Below are 18,391 nucleotides of genomic sequence, written 5' to 3'. Positions count from 1 at the left end.
TTGGAAAAGATCCACAGGATCACCCAGTCCAACCACTCACCATCCCCAGTAGTTCTCACTAAACCATGTCCCTCAAAACAACATCCAAACATTCCCTGAACACCTCCAGGGTCGGTGACTCCCTGGGCAGCCCATTTCAATGCCTGACCACTCTTTAGAGAAGTAGTATTTCCTAACGTCCAGCCTGAATCTCCCCTGGTCCAGCTTGAAGCCATTCCCTCTAGTCCTATCACTAGTCACCCAAGAGAAGAGGCTGACCCCCAGCTCACTACAACCTCCCTTCAGGTAGTTATAGAGAGCAATAAGGTCTCCCCTGAGCCTCCTCTTCTCCAAACTGAACAATCCCAGTTCCTTCAGCCGCTCCTTGTAAGGCTTGTGCTCCAGACCCCTCACCAGCTTTTTTCCCCTTCTCTGAACACACTCCAGAGCCTCGATGTCTTTCTTACAGTGAGGGCCCCAAAAGTGGACGCAGTACTCAAGGTGTGGCCTCACCAGGGCTGAGTACAGAGGGACAATTACTTCCCTGTTCCTGCTGGCAACACTGTTTCTCATGCAAGCCAGGATGCCATTGGCCCTCTTGGCCACCTGGGTACACTGCTGGCCCATGTTCAGTCGAGCATCAGTCAATACCCCCAGGTTCATTTCCTCTACACAGTCTTCCAGCCACTCTGCCCCAAGCCTGTAGCGTTGCCTGGGGTTGTTGCGGCCAAAGTGCAGGACCCGGCATTTGGTCTTGTTGAACCTCATCCCTTTGGCTTCAGCCCAGCCATCCAGCCTGTCCAGATCCCTCTGTAGGGCCTTGCTACCCAGGCAGATCAACATTTCCAGCCAACTTGGTGTCATCTGCAAACTTACTGAGGGTGCACTCAATGCCCTCATCCAGATCATCAATAAAGATATTGAAGAGGACAGGCCCCAGCACCGACCCCTGGGGAACACCACTCGTGACCTGTCGCCAGCTGGATTTAACTCCATTCACCACCACTCTCTGTGTCCAGCCCTTCAGCTAGTTCCTTACCCAGACAAGAGTGTACCTGTCCAAGCCACAGACTGCCAGCTTCTGCAGGAGAATACTGTGGGAGACAGTGTCAAAGGCTTTGCTGAAGTCTAGGTAGACTACATCAACAGCCTTTCCCTCATCCACCAGATGGGTCACTAGATCATAGAAGGAGATCAGGGTGGTCAAGCAGGACCTGCCCTTCATGAACCCATGTTGCCTAGGTCTGACCCCCTGGTTGTTCCACACATGCCACCTGATCTCCCTCAAGACAATCTGCTCCATAACCTTCCCTGGCACCAAGGTCGGACTAACAGGCCTGTAGTTCCCCGGATCCTCCCTGCAGCTCTTCTTGTAGATGGGAGTCACATATGCAAGCCTCCAGTTTTCTGGGACCTCACCAGTCCACAAGGAAGCATGTAATGCAATCCAAGCTGTTGCAATTTTTGCTTCTAAATACAAGTAATGGAGTCAAAAGGCTACAGTATACTGGAAAACAGTATTTTACAGATTACTGAAGATTTTATGCATGAGATATAAAGAAGTTTTGAATTTCTTGTGGTCTAAGAACTAAGAGAGTTAAACTGGAGCTTGATTTTACTTCTTTTAGAGACAACCTCATCTACTTATATATGAGGTCAAACTTTGTAGAAAATTTAATAACACCTACAGGAAAACATACTTATTAAGATACAGTTTCTAAGCTTAAATTCTACTATTTCTCAGTAAAATATGGCTGAAGATGGATTTATTATTAATGCTCTTTCCATTAGCAAATGTACAAATATGTCTCAGAAAGCAGGAGAATTTTAATATTTCTTGTATTTGCAACACTATGTCACATTAGCTGTGAACAGCGTGTGTTCATAGTAGGAGTCAAGACTCAAGCTTTCATGACTGCAACATATGTTGCACATTGGGGAACTTGCCCAGTAGTCTTCAGTTCCTCCACATTCTTTGGCAATAGGTAATCTGCATAGTGGGAGCAATATAATTCACATTCAGATGACAGAAAAGGAATGCTGAGAGTAGGTAATTCTGTTTTCAGACTCAAGCAGGAGCTGTCAGATCTATCTTTTGAGCTATTCTAAATGAAGACTGTTTTGAACACTGCCAGTGAAATCAGACATCAGGAATTTATTTATTATCTCTGTATTTATTTATATTTTGTTCAAGGTACATTGACTGAAGGATCATACTTTAGTATTACTTACATAATACTCTGAAACCTTCATTTCGGAGCCAAATCCTTTGTAAGTCTTCTATAACTTATTAAATCCCTGAGTTTTTGTTATATACTATTTTACTCAGGAAAAAAAAAAAAAAAAAAAAAAAAAAAGTGTGTCTGTGGCTTTGAAGAAACCATTATGAGAATTCTTTTACCAATTCATTAGCATTGGTAAAAGTGAGTATAGTGACAGTACTCTCCATACTTGATGATGGTTATCTGTGAATTTACATGCATAATTTACATATTGATGCTTCTGTGTTATTTCTTTGAAGTATATACATATACACACATATAAAAGCCTCCTTATGGTAGCTGAAATTATGACAGTCCACCATCAATAAGATAGCACTGATTGTCTGTGAGATGCAATATGAGGCTTTTATTGGTTGGTGAAATGCAAGGAATTTCATCTTCCCATTAGTTCCCTAAAAGTTTAAGTGCTTTTGCCTTATTATCACACAATAGTTACTGCCTTTCATTTTTTGTGCAATGTCAACAGTAGAACAAAGGATGAAATTATGATATGGAGTTGGAATTGTACTCAAAATATAAGCTATCATTTTATAGAATTCTGCATAACTGGAGTACACATTGGGCACTTATAAACTCATTAAGTGACTTTAATTTTGTGAGATTACTAATTTAAATGAATTTTATTTGGTTTTAGTACTGTTTGTTTTTCCTTTGTCTAACTGCATTAGTAATCAAGAACTATGGCTAAAAACAATACTGTGACCATGCATTTCTTGATGACTTTAAGTATCCCTTTAGCCTGTTAGCTTGGTATGGCAATGAGCTACAGAAAATGAGCCAGTGTGGTCAGTAAGTAGTAATTTAAGAAGGCGGTTAATGTAGTGTACAAATATAAGTACTCTCACTTAAGTTTGATTAGTCATAAACAGTAATTTAAGAGATGTTTAGTACCATGGACATATATGTAGAGAGATATCTCTTAGGTCACAAATACTGGGGATTGCAGTCAAGTCATCTGCAATTGCAAAATACAGAATCACAGATCAATCATAATGTTGTAAGGAACCTCTGGAGATCACCTAATCCAAATTCCCTACTGATGTAAGTTCCTTAGAGTGGGTTACACAAGAAAGTCCCTATGTGGTTTTGAATATCTCCAGAGAAAGACTTCACAACCTCTGCAGGCAGACTCCACTGCTCTGTCACCCTCAAGTTCTTTCTCATGTTCATTTGGAACTTCCTGTGTTCCAGTTTCTGCCTGTTGTCCCTTGTCCTGTTACTGCATGTCACCAAAAAGAGACCACCCCCATCAACTAGACTCCTGCATTTTAGATATTTGTGAAGACTTATGAGATTCTCTCTTAGCCTTCTCCGGACTCAAGATTCCAAACACTCTAGGCCTTTCCTCATAAGGGAGATGCTCCAGAACCTTTGTAATCTTTGTGGCCCTATGCTGGACTCTCTTTAAAAGTTCCCTGTCCTTCTTGAATCTGGGAGCTGAGAATGGGACACAGTACTCTAGGTGAGGCCTCACCGGCCAGAGCAGAGGGGGAGGATCACCACTCTTGTACCTCTGGCCACACTCTTTTTAATACACCCCAGGATCACTTTGCCCTTCTTGGCCACAAGGGAAAAGTGCTGATTCATGGACAATTTGTTGTCCACCAGGACACCCAGGTCATTCTCCGCAGAGATCCCTTCCAGAAAGCCAGCTCCTAACCTCTATTGACACGTATGATTGTTCCTCCCCAGGTGTAGGACTCTTGCCCTTATTAAACCTCATCAAGTTCCTCTCCACCCAAGTCTCCAGTCTGTCTGGGTCTTGTTGAATGGCAGCACAATCTTCTAATGTGTCAGCCACTCCTCTCAGTTTCATGTCAACACAAACTGAGAGTGGATTCTATCCCTTCATCTAGGTTATTTGTGGAGATGTTAAACAAGATTGGACACAGTACAGATACCTGAGGAATACCGATAGTTATAGGCCTCTAACTAGACTCCGTGCCATTGATCGCAAACCTTTGAGCTGTTCCAGTCAGACAGTTCTCAGTCCACCTCACTGCCCAATCATCTACCCCACACTTCGTAAGTTTACCTACGAAGATGTTAGGGTAGACAGTGCCAGAAGCCTTGCTGACATCACAACATGCAACATCCACTGCTCTCTCCTCATCTACCCAGACAGTGATAACATCACAAAATTCTACCAGGTTGATTGAACATGATTTCCTGTTAGTGAATCCATTCTACTCCTGATAAATTTCATTTCTTCCACTTAACATACAGATGTACTAAAAATGTCTTCTTGCAGCAGACTTGTCATGTGCATTTACAAAAGAAAAAAAAAACAACAACACTTTTTCATACAGATTATGCCAATAATTCATATCTCTCACACTTTTAGATCGTAAAAGGAGTGCATTATGTGCGAAGCATTGTATAAAGCTGTTCAAACCAATACAAAATGAAGCTACCACTTAGCAGTTCTGAGTGTACAAGATTATATCTTTTCTATTTTGAATGCATTATTTTACTAATATAATTGGGAGCTATTTTATTTAATATATTCATTAATTATTAATTTCCTAGATGAAAAAAAATTCTTCATCTTTTTCCCAGCAATGTCCTTGAAAATGAGATGATGTGCACGGAAACCCAACGCCTAAAAAAAAAAAAAAAAATTATAAAAAGAAATTAGAAATAGCATGTATCCTGGAAATAAGATACAAGAGGTTTTAGACTGGGGAGTGTGGCTTCCTTAGACCTTAGAGCAATTTATCAAAAGATAAGGTCATTAGCTTAGGGCTTTCTTTTTCTCCTTCAAATACACAAACAAACAAAAAACTCCACTCACACATTAATTATTAATTTAAATTAATTTAAATAAAAAATTAATTTGGGAAAGCTTTCTACATTAAAGACAGACTAAATTGTCACAATAAATGCCATTCAGTATTCCTGTTAGTACAAAGGCTGCTCTGAATGTAGTGCCTCCTATTTTATTATGTTGGCCAGCTATATCAGAGGCAGGTGTTGGTGGTATGGCAGCAGAGGTTGAACGTTCCCACCAATATTCTACTACATTTTGTTGTAGTGAGACAGGTGGCTGCAGAGGGGCAGTCTGACAAAATGGCATCTGATGTGGAAGAACAGGTAAAGCAAATGTGTGTCTTTGAATTCCTTCGTATGGAAAAGATTGTGCCCACTGACATTCATTGCTGCTTCCTTAATGTTTACAAAGAGAATGTTTATGTGAGCACATTGAGGCAGTGGGTGATGTGTTGCAGCAGCAGTGACAGCAACAGCGGTTCATGCTTGCTGTGCTTGACTGTAATCATTCAGATTTAGCATAAAAATACCAACAAATCAAGCTAATATGTATAAATTCAAGGGAGAAAAATAGTTTTATCTTTCAGGATTCCACAACTGAGAGGAAAAGAATGTCAGCTAGAAAAAGGGAAGATCAGAGTATAGAGCTAGTGGATGAACTTATAAAATGTAGAGAACTCCTAAGAACTAGGAAATGTGATATATGAAAAAATTAATATGGTTCCTGCAACATGAAAAATGAAATCATTGTGTTTGTATCATGACAGAGAAGATACACGTTCCATCACTAAAAAGAAGAAGCTGCAGGAAATGGGGAAGATTAGAAATTCCTATCATTCAGCAGAACTTCCACGTAGTCTCTGTTTCTTAAAGTACAGCCATAGATAGGGTCATATACTGTCTGAGTTGATGCCAACGTATGAAGTCAATATTATTGAAATACAGAGTGTTCACAAAAACCAAACTATAAAATCAAATTAGAATAGGCATTGCTTACAGTTATGTTGTTAACCAAGCACCACCTAGATGTTGCAACTTTGCACAGTGGCAAAAAGACACAGATAATAGAAGCAAATTAGAACTTGAAAATTTTCTGGGGATTGAAAACATTCACCCACTTTGGAGGGTGACATTCTCACTTCAAACTCTAAATGAAACCCTCAGCTTCATCATTTGCTACTGTTTGATTGGATTAAAATTTACTCCTGCTTATTCCTTGAAGAATAGTCTTGGGAATCACAAGCCATAAAATAGGTTCAACAAAACTATCTTGATTAAAAAAGTACAATATCCTGACCATAATGTAGAGTAAGGTGTAGTATATATATAGGTGAAAATAATTTCATCCATTGCTGTCACATGTAAAAGTTGATGACTTTATGAGAAATGAGTTTGCTTTGAATGAGAACTTCAATTAATTGCAGTTGAAAATAATTGGCAGAATAAATTTTCCCTATGTTGATCTGCTGTTTTTTTTAATGTAACTATATTTATTACTCAACTTTTAGAGTCATCAGAATATTCACACTAGTCTATGAACTTTAGTTGAGGTGAAACTGTCAGTTTCACCATAGTCTTCCTATTAATCAATTAACTAATTGATCTTGTTATTAATTAATGTATCTTGTAATTTAAAAATTCTTCTGATAGAGTTACACATATCAAAATAAAAAAATCACAACAATGAAACAGCAAGAGAATGATCATCCACCATATACTGTCCATTAAATGACAATTTTATTTCAGTACGTAGTTTAGTGAAAATATAGGTAAAGTGGAAAAGAAACATTTGAAGATAACAGTTCATGCCTGAATTCAAAGTTATTTCTTTTAGGAATACTCTTCTGAATCCTTCTCAAAGAGAATTCCCTGCATATTATTTTTACCTGTTTCATATTCTATAATCTGATATCCAGTAGCAAAAATAAGAATTGGTGGTGTTAGAAAATAAAATGAATATCTTGATGCCATTTAAATTATTAGTAACATTGCTCACAATCAGTAACAGTCTATGAATTACTTATTCAGTAATACAGAGAGTAAGAAATAATGATATTATTCAGAGAGTAAGAAATAATGATATGCTTCTTTACGTTTCTATTAAAAGGCACATAAAACGTCTGGGAAGTGTTGCTTAGATATGCTGCAAGGGATTAACTTTATTGTATTCAAGTGCTGTCTTGGCAGAGGAAAGAAAATTCTTAAGCCTGTGAGGCCAAATGACCTATGTGCCTGTTTGATTCTCCTTTTTTACCAACCTTTTCTACTCCACTTCTCTCTAGAAGTATATCATAATGATCATTAAATTTTCTATGAAATATTGGAATTTATGGCCATAGTTTTCAAAGATGAAGTACAACAGAGAGATACACAAAGAACTGTTGTCACGTTAAGAGTACAACTTAATTTCACTTGGGAAAAGACAGAAGGGGAAAGCATATATTTACTACATGCAGAATACACAAGTTGGATTGCAGGATTTTGATGGAATTCCCTAAGTCAACTTTGTTATTTCTCTTTCAAATCTGAAAGTGAATTATGACTTGGAGTTTCAAATATCATGTCCGCTTGTAAGCTAACAAAGTTCATATTTAAATAAGAGAAAGAAGCATAGGATTAGAAAATATTGGAGCACTGAAAAATCTCTCATATTCATGTGGAAAAGTAGAGGAGGAACCCAGTAGAAGATGTAACTGGCTCAACAGCCTTGCACTCCAAGATTTGGTAATCTACTATAAACTAGAAGGGACCTGTAAAAATCAGAGGAAAGTGTTGATGAAATGAAATTGTATTAATACTACAGATAAAGACAGAAAAATATACTCTTTATATCAATGGCAATTTTGAAATTTTTGGCTTTTCTTTCAGTGAATAAAAGAAGATTCCAGAGGACAGACATTCACTGAAATGAGGAGGGAACCATCTTCTGAAGTCTTTAAAAAAACTTGAAAGCTTACGGCTTCCTTTAATTTTTGCCTACATATCCTAAAAGAATCCACAAGAACCTCAGCACTTTTTCAAGAGTCTTAAATACATTGCTTTGTGACCATTGTTGAATTAATGCTAAATAGGTAGCAATAAAATAGGTAATTTGAATCACCTCTTAGTACCTTAATAGTTCCTTTTGTGAAAATCCTCATTTTCTTGCCAAAAGTGATGGCATCAGTATCTGAACAGCTTTGAAATAATTATTATCCAGGAATCTAACAAACCAGCTACCTCAAGAGCTTCTGTTCTATCTTATTATTACAGAATGCAGTTCCTCAGCCTATCCAAAAAATTAGCTTCTAATTACATCTGCACCTGCATGTACATCTGCCTAAAAAAATATTAATCATAATGGTCATTGTTACTACTTGTTCTTGTTCTTCCATTTTCTATTTCCAAGGTCTTCATTTAGGATGCTTTCTGTTTACATTGTATGTTATATATATATACATATTTGCATAGTATACTACTGAAGGGAACAGTGAATACAGTTGTCATATGATAGTAGTTGTTCTATACAGTGTCTCAATTTTAGTCATTTTAATGACCTTAAGTGGATAGGTTATTTGAACATGAATTTTTGGCTTTTTTTTTTTTTTTTTTCCTTTTGGACAGACAACCCAATTAGAGTTCTAGATTAACATTAAGAATGCCCCTTGAAGTTAACACTGGAGATCCTATAAACCCATATTTTGTCTCTGATCTTGGCCATTATCAGTGCATTTACATCATAAACTGCTGTACCTGAAGCTGGATCTGTTTCATGGGAGGTTGCTAGATTCTATGTAGTTTTAAGCAGTATCACGCAGTGTTATGGGTTTTGTAATCTCTTATTTTACTGTGTGATAGATTCAGTGCTGCCTGTAGATTCTAAGGTACTTGAGTTTGTTAGCTCTTTAGGTTCTTACAGTATATACAGGTGAAATATGCTTTCTTTCAATTAAAAGAGAAGGAGCTGATGTGGCAATGAAAACCTATTGGAAACCTGTTTTCATTTTTAGAGAATCATAGAATCATAGAATGACCTGGATTGTAAAGGACCATAATGATCTAGTTTCAACCCCCATGCTATGTGCAGAGTCACCAACCACTGGACCAGGCTGTCCAGAGCATAGAGACAGGAATATCATTTAAAATATTTTTTTTTATACCTTTGCAGTTCTTCTAGTGCTGTTAAACTTCAGGTTTTTAATGTCTTTTTTGGTGTCTTAACTTTTTTTTTTTGTTTGTTAACTGTGTTTAAGGAATTTGTACTTGCAAGGAAAATGTCTCTGTTATCCCAGGTTTTTCACCTCTTGCAATGAATTCAGACCTCTCCAAGTTTATTTTCACTGCTCTGTCTTCCTGGAGCTATGACAGTGGGGAACTAACATTAAGCAATATGCTGAAACTTGAAACAGTCGTATTGGAATTATAGGATGGATTTCAAACTGAATTTGAAAAATGAGACCACAAAATGCAGTCAGGTTAGTATGTTGCTAGCTAAGGAAAATTTAAAAGCAAAGGAAAAGTGTCAGAGGAGAAAAGAGAAGTAATTTAAGAAGCTGGCAGAGTCAGCATAAAAAGAAGCCAAGGAAAACAGATGCCAGAACTAAATACCAGTTCTGGAAGGAGTTACTCACTTATTCAGCAGCCATACATTCATGGCCGACAATAATTGACGTGGTTATAGTACTGTAGTCTGCTTCAAATGGAATTCTTGCACAGCCAGACTGAAATTATTCAGAGGTCAAAAATGACTGTGAAATCAACAACATGTTTTTTGTTCATACAGATGCTATAATGATCCAGATGTCTGTGCTTTAACATATCACCAAGCAGCTATCTGGTCTGTAAACATAGCTTTCAAAATACATTTAACAACTTAGATTATCCATTGCCATCTGATACTCTATAATGTGCATATATGTCCAAATAGGTTTGAAAAACACTCGCAATATGTATAATCATCACCTCTTTGACAATTTATGCTAGAATGATAACAACTATAAAAGAATGTAAGAATATGGATTAGAATAATCACTACACTTTCCCTTAATCCTATATAGAATCATAGAATCATAGAATCGCTAAGGTTGGAAAAGACCCACAGGATCATCCAGTCCAACCACTCGTTCACCCTTCACCAGTGGTTCTCGCTAAACCATGTCCCTCAACACAACATCCAAATGCTATAATTTGCAATCGATTGTAAAAGCTTACACTGGCATGACATGGCACAAGCACATGCTCTAAATTGTCCAAGTTATGTTTTATATTTTACTTCATTGTTAACTTTTGTAAAAGCCAAGCAAGTACGATGAAGAGACCTTGAGAATCAATGTGTTCTTTCCTGTAGTGCAAAATGATTTGCACAATAACCTTTCTGAAAACTGTCTAATATGCTCCTAAAAGCCCCTAATGAGGTAAGCCAGTTTTAAATGAAAAAGAACACTGCAGAAAGAGATCATTGAGCTATCAAATTTGTGTAGAGAATATAAAGACTGGGAAAAGCCTTGGCCATATAGTGCAACTCTGTTCATTGAATCATTTCTAGTCTAGCTATAATAGGTATTTAGTTGAGGGTATAAAAGAAAAATTTAGAGCAAGTAATGGATAGATGATATTTATGATACAGTATTGCATAAAGAATAAAGAAATAAATTATTTACTGCAACTTTTCTGTATGCTGTTTTTTCAAGTAATATATTTTCTCTTCTTTTGAGGACGAAATACTAACTAATTTTAAGAAACCAACATTTTAGCATTATTGTATGTATGAGCTTGTGTTTAAGATAGGTGCCTTTTCAGGTGGCAAATATCACTGAGTTTTGTCACAGGTATGCTAGTTTTAGAACTCATTTGAAATCTTTCCCAATTAGAATTAAGAAAGCTAATAGGTAATTCTGAGTTTCCACAATACATAGTGCTTTCAGTGAAGATGATGTAACTTTAAACTATTACACAGATAGGCACTGTGTGAGTCAAGGCTAATTTAGCATTAAATCAAAGTTTTCTGATTATCAAAGTATACTGATCCTAGAATAAGGGAATTGTTGATGGAAACCAACTGTGACTGCCACTGTAATGCTGAATGATGAAAATACTGCTGTTTTTGAAACCAGTGCTGGCAGCCATTGATGCCACATTTAGTCAGTATTTTCAAAGTTAACACAAGATAATCTCTTAACGCCATAATAAATTTATAACCTAAGCAGGATATAAGTATGCTGTCTTATGAACAAGTGGTAAATTTTATGAACAAGTGTAAATTTAAAACAATGATTTGTTTAAGGAATGGTAAACCAAAGGAATAGCAAACCAAAGAATTAAAATGTCAAATAAAACAATCCTTTCTGGCTTCTTATGATTAATAAATATCCTTGGTCTCTTTTGTTAAAATAAAGTCAGAGTAGAGACCTCTTAATTTAGCTAGTTAGATTGCATATATCTGAGAGCTTATTCATATATTTTCTCTTTGATCTCTTCTACTTTGAACTACTGAGAAGTTGTTGCAGAATAACTAAATAGTTACCCTTTTCCAGTTGAGATGTGGATTAAATTCAATGGAGGATAAAGTTATTCAAATTATAGTTTTAAAAGTGCATTAGGACAGCTTAAGAGGAAGGACTATATAAATGTAAGCTGTCACTATTATTAATAGGAAACTCTATCAGGAAAGAAAAATAAAGAAGTGATATATTGGCAACGACAAAGTGCAGAATAGCCAAATTGAATACTAAAGTCAAATTCACCACCTTGGAAAACAACCAAAAACATTTAATGGTTCATGATTTTATTCAACGGAAAGCTTTGTGTTACTTCATCATGTCAAAATACAGAAAAAAAATTACATAGAGAAAAAATATCCATGTGAGAAATTAAGTTGAGAAGTTGATAGACTTGTCTTAAAATTATTGAATTATTGTTGCTTCTCTGTGCATAACAGTGGAAAATTATGACTATGTCTACATGAACAGTTTGGAGATAAAATTTTAATATTAAAATGGGAGGAGGGAAATGTTTCATTGGTAATTTCAATGGTTATTTAGTGCTCTTGTTTGTTTGTTTGTTTTGTCGATTGCTGTTTTTTATTAATCTGTAAATATTCTCCAGGTATCAGCAAAACTTTAAAATACTTGTTTATGTATTGCTATCTGTGTAGACATTGATAAATTTCTTATCTCAGCTGCATTAAATGATTCTGGAAGTGACCCTAAATAATGAAAGGCATAGGATTTAAAAGAGAATCTGAATTCCAGGAAAAAAAAAAAAATCTTCACAAATTAAGGCTTCATTGGAAAAGTATTGCAAAGAGGGAGAAAAAGAAAAAAAAGAAGAAAAAAAAAGTGAAACAGAATGTGACTTCAGTGTGACTGTAAAAATCAATGCATATAAGAAAAAATCTCCAAGAAGCTGAGAGTGGTAGGAAAAAGCGAGGTGGAATACTTTGCCAAAAGAGACAGGCAGAAGGCCAGAAGTTTGAGGTGCTTCAGTAATTCAATAAATGAATAAATCTCCCTTTCAAATCTCATAGAAATAGAAGGAAAGTTTTCAGACTATAAAATAACAATCTTAAGAACTTCTGTGGTAGTTATTCAGAATATATTAAGTTCACTGATTTCAAATAGTCAATTAGTTTTGGAGATTCATCTACAGTTTTACTGAGAGACTTCAGCGAGTGACAGCACTTAAAGAACTTACTACATTTTTCTAACCTGTTGAAGCTCAAGCTGAAGATCAAGATGGGTGCTGTATCCATAATCATCCAAAATAGAATGCATTGAAAAAAGGAAGAGTAAAATAAATTTATGACCTAATACTGCCTATTTATATATATGCCTGTATGCCTAATTCCGCCTAATACTAATTTCAGCCTCCTCTTACTTTCACTTTAGAAATCTCCTGACTCTACATGTGTCTGCATGGATTTATATTCCATGAACTTTTTCAATCTTCCAATCAATCTATACGAAATTTAAAGATCCACATCAGTTTGGGCAAGGTCTTTTGCATCTGCTCTTGCTTCAATGAAAACCATTCCTGCATTAAAGAAGAGTGAAAAATGTCAGTCAATTTTCTTTCATACCATTTAACATTTTATTTTTCTTCAGTTGAATCTTTTCTGATTTTATAATTCAGTATACAGAAATCATACACTGATGCATTATCTAATGATAGAAAAATACATTTAGAAAGTGTTACAAAGTTGTCTACTAAGTGAGGAAAGTCAAAGTAAGATTAATTACATGCAATTCACCATGCACCAAAATAACTTGAGATGGAACATGTTTGTAGAGATTTAACCAGATAAATTTCCTCAGTTTGAGATAATTCATAGCATGCAGAGTTCTATGTGATAATTTATTTTACCATGCAAATTTTTTCCTTTTTGTCTCTGTTCTGTTTTCTTCATCTGTCACATACTGTAACCAGAATCACTGCAGTAGTTTAGACTCAGATCTAAGGGCAAAGACAGTTAACTGTTGAGCAGATTTATTCAATATTTTTATTTTCTTCCAAAACATTTTAATACATTTATTCCTATGAGAATCTTCTTTATCTTCCACTTTATTTTCCCTTCACTAAACAACTACCAAGATTTATTCTTGTTTCCCATTTGTTTTAGCAGGTGCTACGTTTCTTTTTAGTACTTTTTCACCTTCAGCTGTATGAGTCTGTTTTAGTTATTTCATCCATGCTTTTTAATGCTATCACAGCTCAGCATGGCTCCTAAGAATAGTTGAACATCATGATATAGCAGTATAGGGGATAATTCATGATACCTGCCATTTGAATCCACAAAATCAGTTTCAAAACAGATTCTGAGAATTTAACTCTGAAGTCCCTCACCTAACTGAGAAAAAATTGTGGTCCATGTATATAGTCACCAGAAGATGTTGGAATTTGTATTTTGAAGGCTAAATTCTAAATGTAACCAGTTTCCTATTTCTTTTAAGTGTTGTTTCTCAGCTAGCAGTATATTTTCTGTTAAGTAACTATTTAATTTAATCATATTATTATTTGAAATAGTTGAAGCATCATTATTCTCATCTTTCTTCTCATAATAACAAATGAAGGGATTCTGTTACATTGATTTTTCCTTCACAAAATACTCCAGCGTCTAGCTAACTCTGAAATTCCCTGCTATTCAAATCTTTGCCCTTGAAGACTTCCAGACACCAGTAATGTTGCTACCCTCTCAATTTTAGAAGGTGATGTTCTAAGAAAAATAATACTAATTCCTCTCTCTGACTTGACGTTGTCTTTTTTTCTCACCCTCATCTTTGTATGCTAAGCAATCTTACACATTACCATCTTGGGAAAAATACTTCTAGTTGAGTGACACATAAAAGCTTCTTCTTCACTTTTGATTTTATTCCCATGAGACCTATGGGACTGCAATAGAAAATAAATGCATGAATTAATAAGCTTTCAGAGGACCCATTAACAAACCACACTACAGAAAAGCAAAACAAGGAAGAAAATAGAAAAGAACAATCATTCTTATCAAGTCAGTGACAAGCAGTGATCCGAGAACCACTAGTTCCCTTGAAGTAGTCAACCATGAACATAGCAATAATTTGTGGATGACTGTTGATTGTGTACTTTTGTGATTGTCGCTTATGAAGACTGCATTTCATATATGACCATTTTGTTGACAAATCTCTATCAGCCTCTATTAGCTAGGTCTTTTCTTTTCTATACATTTAAACATCAGCAACTCACTCAAGAAATCTTAAAGACATTGAAGCAAGGAAAAACGGATTATTTTTTTCCGAAGAGGTTTTGACTGAATGGAAGAAAACAAGAAGGCTAAACTTCTTTTTGTGTGGCTTGGAGGTGTGTGCCCCAAACTCTTAGACTGACCAAAGAGGATGTTACTGTTCATCAGATGGGAATTAGATCATTATGCAATTTTACTTAAACTCAAAATCCTGGACCACTTAAGCAGTACCATTTTGGTTTTCACTTTAACCTGTAATGAACCAGGAAGGAAGACACATTTTAGAAAGTATATCACACGTGATATATGTTTTTGAGTAACTTGCCTCTGAGATCTAATCCTACACTCAAGAACATTTGCAAAAAGCCTTTTGTCACAGACAGAAAGACTTTCTTAAATGTAAAAAATCAGTTGCACGTCAGATCATGCACTCTACAACTGAGAATTTGTGAGCTCTTTCTTATCAGCATTTTCTGACCTTTCTTAATAACATGTTTTCTCATGGACTCAGCTTTGGCCAGAAGTGGGTCTATTTAAGAGCTTGCCGGAATCAATTCTGTCTGGCATGGGGCAGCCCCCCCCCTCTTCCTGCAGAAACCATCCTTACTATACCAAAATCTTGCAATTTGCACTCAGTCTTGGAGAAAGGGATTCAAGGCCTCCTTTTGTGAGAAGATCTTATGGAAGAAGAAATAAACCTAGGAGTGTGGTTCTCCCACCTTTATTTCCTCTCTCCCAGAATCAACCAGTATTTTCAGAATTTGCAGATTTTCAAATTTACGTGGATCTTTTTTTATAGGGTACTTTGTGTTTTAATGAAATCTAATCAGGCCTTCTCAATAAGATCATTTTTGTCTTCTTTATGTAATCTGACCTGACAAATCCTTCCATTTGAATGTCTTTACATACACTTTTGACAGCACAATCTTTCTCTCTTTGTAATTGTGCGGCAGGGGAAAACAGATGAATTTGAGTGGGGTCATATCAAATCATTCAATAATTATTACTATTTTTTAAAGTGAGTGTGTCTTATGGATTGTGAATATTTAGAATTCCAGTCGGGTACTTCGGTGATATAATGAACAGGATGTGGCTGATACAGGAACTGGCTATTTTTAGGTAAAACTCCTGAAGTGGGATTTAATTCTAAGTCTTCTGTGCATTTTTATTTCTCAAGCTGCTTGCTAGACTTGAATGATACATGATTAATAATTGAGCAAATCATATTTATATGTTACTTTGCAATAGATGAATGGGAAGAAAAAAAGAAAATAAAATGAAGGGGAAAAAAGGAAAGATAAGAAGCTTGGATTGCCAAAAGGCAAAGTGTGCTTCCACGTTTCCTTCCGTTCTGCAAGGAAGAGATGATAATTTATATGTCAGTCAGAGTTTACTTAGACTTTATGCATTAATTTCTATGTTCCCCCATTTTCATACACGGCCCTTTGCCTCCTGCTCAAGAGAATTAACAGCAAGATTATTGTGACTGAGTTAAGATTTAGTCTCAACTGGTTATTTCTGTAAAAATATGGGGTGAGTAGAGAGATTAAATAATTTAAGGTGAATACAAGGTATGGTTTTCCTAGATAGAGTACTGTGTATTTAGCAGTATGGCCTAATAACTTTGTCTGTGATGAGAGAAATGTCATTTCCACATTTTATTGCCATGTGATGATTATTTGTTTGTATTTCCAGTCAAATCAAAATACATCTATCAACCTCATTAAATTATTTTATCAATTTAAAATTCAAAAGAAGCTACATTGCCTCAAATTGCCTGTACTAATGCTCTACTTGTGACATCTTGAAGTAGCCACTAGCTCTACTTTCCTTCCCACTATAAACTGTTGACAATAAATTGTTCATAATTATTTTAAGCTCACCAATTCTTCCTTTTAAAGCTTATAATGTACTTCAGATAAGGCCATTTTTTCACAGTTATTTAGAAGATACTTCTTGGGTTGTAGGAATTATTCTGTGAAAAAAATGAAATGCTTGAAACAACACTACTTTTAGGAAAGTTTAGAATTATGATTCATACAGCTTTACAGTAATTGCCATGTCCATGCTCCTACTTATATTGACAGTTCAAAACCTCTGGTATTTCTGCACTCTTCATTTCTTTATTACATAATAGATTCTGTCCAGTTCTTTATTCAGTGTTCAGTAGTATTCATATCTATACAGTTTCTCAAAGATAGGCAAAATGGCAAAATAAATCTTATGGAAAAATATTCATGGAATAAGATGTCTAGAGGTTATTTTATTCCTCACCACTGGTGGTTGTTTGATATCTTCAATCCTGAAAAAGGAAGATTTACTTGCATTCTGACAAGCTTAAAAAAAACAAAACAAAACAAAACAAACAACAACAACAACAAAAAAACCACAACCTTTTTCTACTGGATTTGTAGATTTTAGTATAGCCATTACAAATGTCCAGTATTACTTTGCATTTTGTTATGTATATCAATTATTCATACAGTTACATAGGGTATGGTGACTTTAGCCATCCCAGCTCCATCGTGAGTTAGAGCTCTAACTAATAGCTACATTCTGGAAATGGTGCTGATCAGTAATGAGCCCAAATCTGCACTTAGCACTTCTCAGCATCACAACAAAAACATGTGATGTCATTTTATTATCTTCAGAGTATATAATACATTTTCTTCAGATATATTATGCTATATTTTTTGTTTGATTTGCTATGAATCTCTTCAAATATGTTTTTTGTTGATTCTGTCTCATTGGACACCTGTCTTTCTCTGGAATGATTATAGTGAGTACAGAATGAAATCTTCCCAGTGGTTGGCTGGCTTTGTTGAGACCTTGATTACCTATATAGTTTTCGTTCTTAGGTATAGCTGCTTCATCTACAGTAGATACTTGATGTGTGGGTTCATCAGCTGATCTTGTGCCATCTGCCCAGATGATTTTTCTTTGAAAGCTCCTCAGATGATTTTATTCTTTTGGATGATCAGAGGTAGTCGTGACTGTTTAGAACTGTTTTTTTGTGTTTTTTTGTTTGTTTGTTTGTTTGTTTTTTGCCACTGCATATGCTTGTTGCCATCCTGCAGATAGGAAATTGTAATCTTCAATGCTAACCTGGTAAAAAAAAAATTGTAGAAGTATTTCTCATCTACTTCAGCGGTGTTTCATGGCGTAGTAATTTAACTTGCAGAAAGTAAATATAGAGTGCAATAGAGGAAGCCATGATAAAATCAGGACAAACAGAACATTTTGGAATCTCCATAATGGGGATGATTAAAGGACAACTTCTACTGTGGGATATGTGACAGTAAATATTTCTGAAAAATGTCTCAGGTATGACTATATAACAAACTCATTTTACAGTATAAGTTCATTACTGTCTTTTCCTAAGGAAATATTTAACCTGATTTAATTTGTGAGGCATGAAAATATTTACAGATTCACATATTTCTATATAACTGCATCTACTTGTTTGTATATTACATATTTCTGGGAAATACCTAAGGCCTAGTCAGATGAAGAAGGGAAAACGGTTTATTAAAATAATAATAATAGTAATAATAATAATAATAATAATAATAAAAATAATAGCAACAATACTCTGTGTGTACGTTTCAAAGGTAGGTACTAATATTACTACTGGCAACTACTTATCAGTAGGAAAATTCTCAAGAAA

General features: G+C 35.4%; 1 protein-coding gene across 4 annotated transcripts in view; it reads right to left on the bottom strand.

The window, feature by feature from the left end:
* VSTM2A (V-set and transmembrane domain containing 2A) overlaps positions 1-18,391 on the bottom strand; it is a 59,288-nt gene that overhangs the window by 6,661 nt on the left and 34,236 nt on the right. Inside the window, exons 5-6 of one of the 4 annotated variants that reach the window (XR_005857528.2) lie at positions 13,371-17,829; positions 6,751-13,040 (exon numbers count right to left, since the gene is read on the bottom strand). The exons of 1 other annotated variant lie outside the window; for it this stretch is intronic. Coding sequence is in view for 1 of the 3 variants with exons in the window: in XM_004935158.5 (XP_004935215.1) it covers positions 17,825-17,829 (5 nt within the window). In the remaining 2 variants the exon portion in view is untranslated. Of the gene's footprint in view, positions 1-6,750; positions 13,041-13,073; positions 17,830-18,391 lie in introns of those variants that run through there. 2 more of the 4 variants (XR_005857529.2, XM_004935158.5) reach the window with 2 other exon arrangements.

Source organism: Gallus gallus, chromosome 2, assembly GCF_016699485.2.
Source record: "Gallus gallus isolate bGalGal1 chromosome 2, bGalGal1.mat.broiler.GRCg7b, whole genome shotgun sequence".
Taxonomy (NCBI): Eukaryota; Metazoa; Chordata; class Aves; order Galliformes; family Phasianidae; genus Gallus; species Gallus gallus.
Note: the sequence above shows the minus strand (reverse complement) of the source record. Positions and strands in the feature narration are given on the sequence as shown.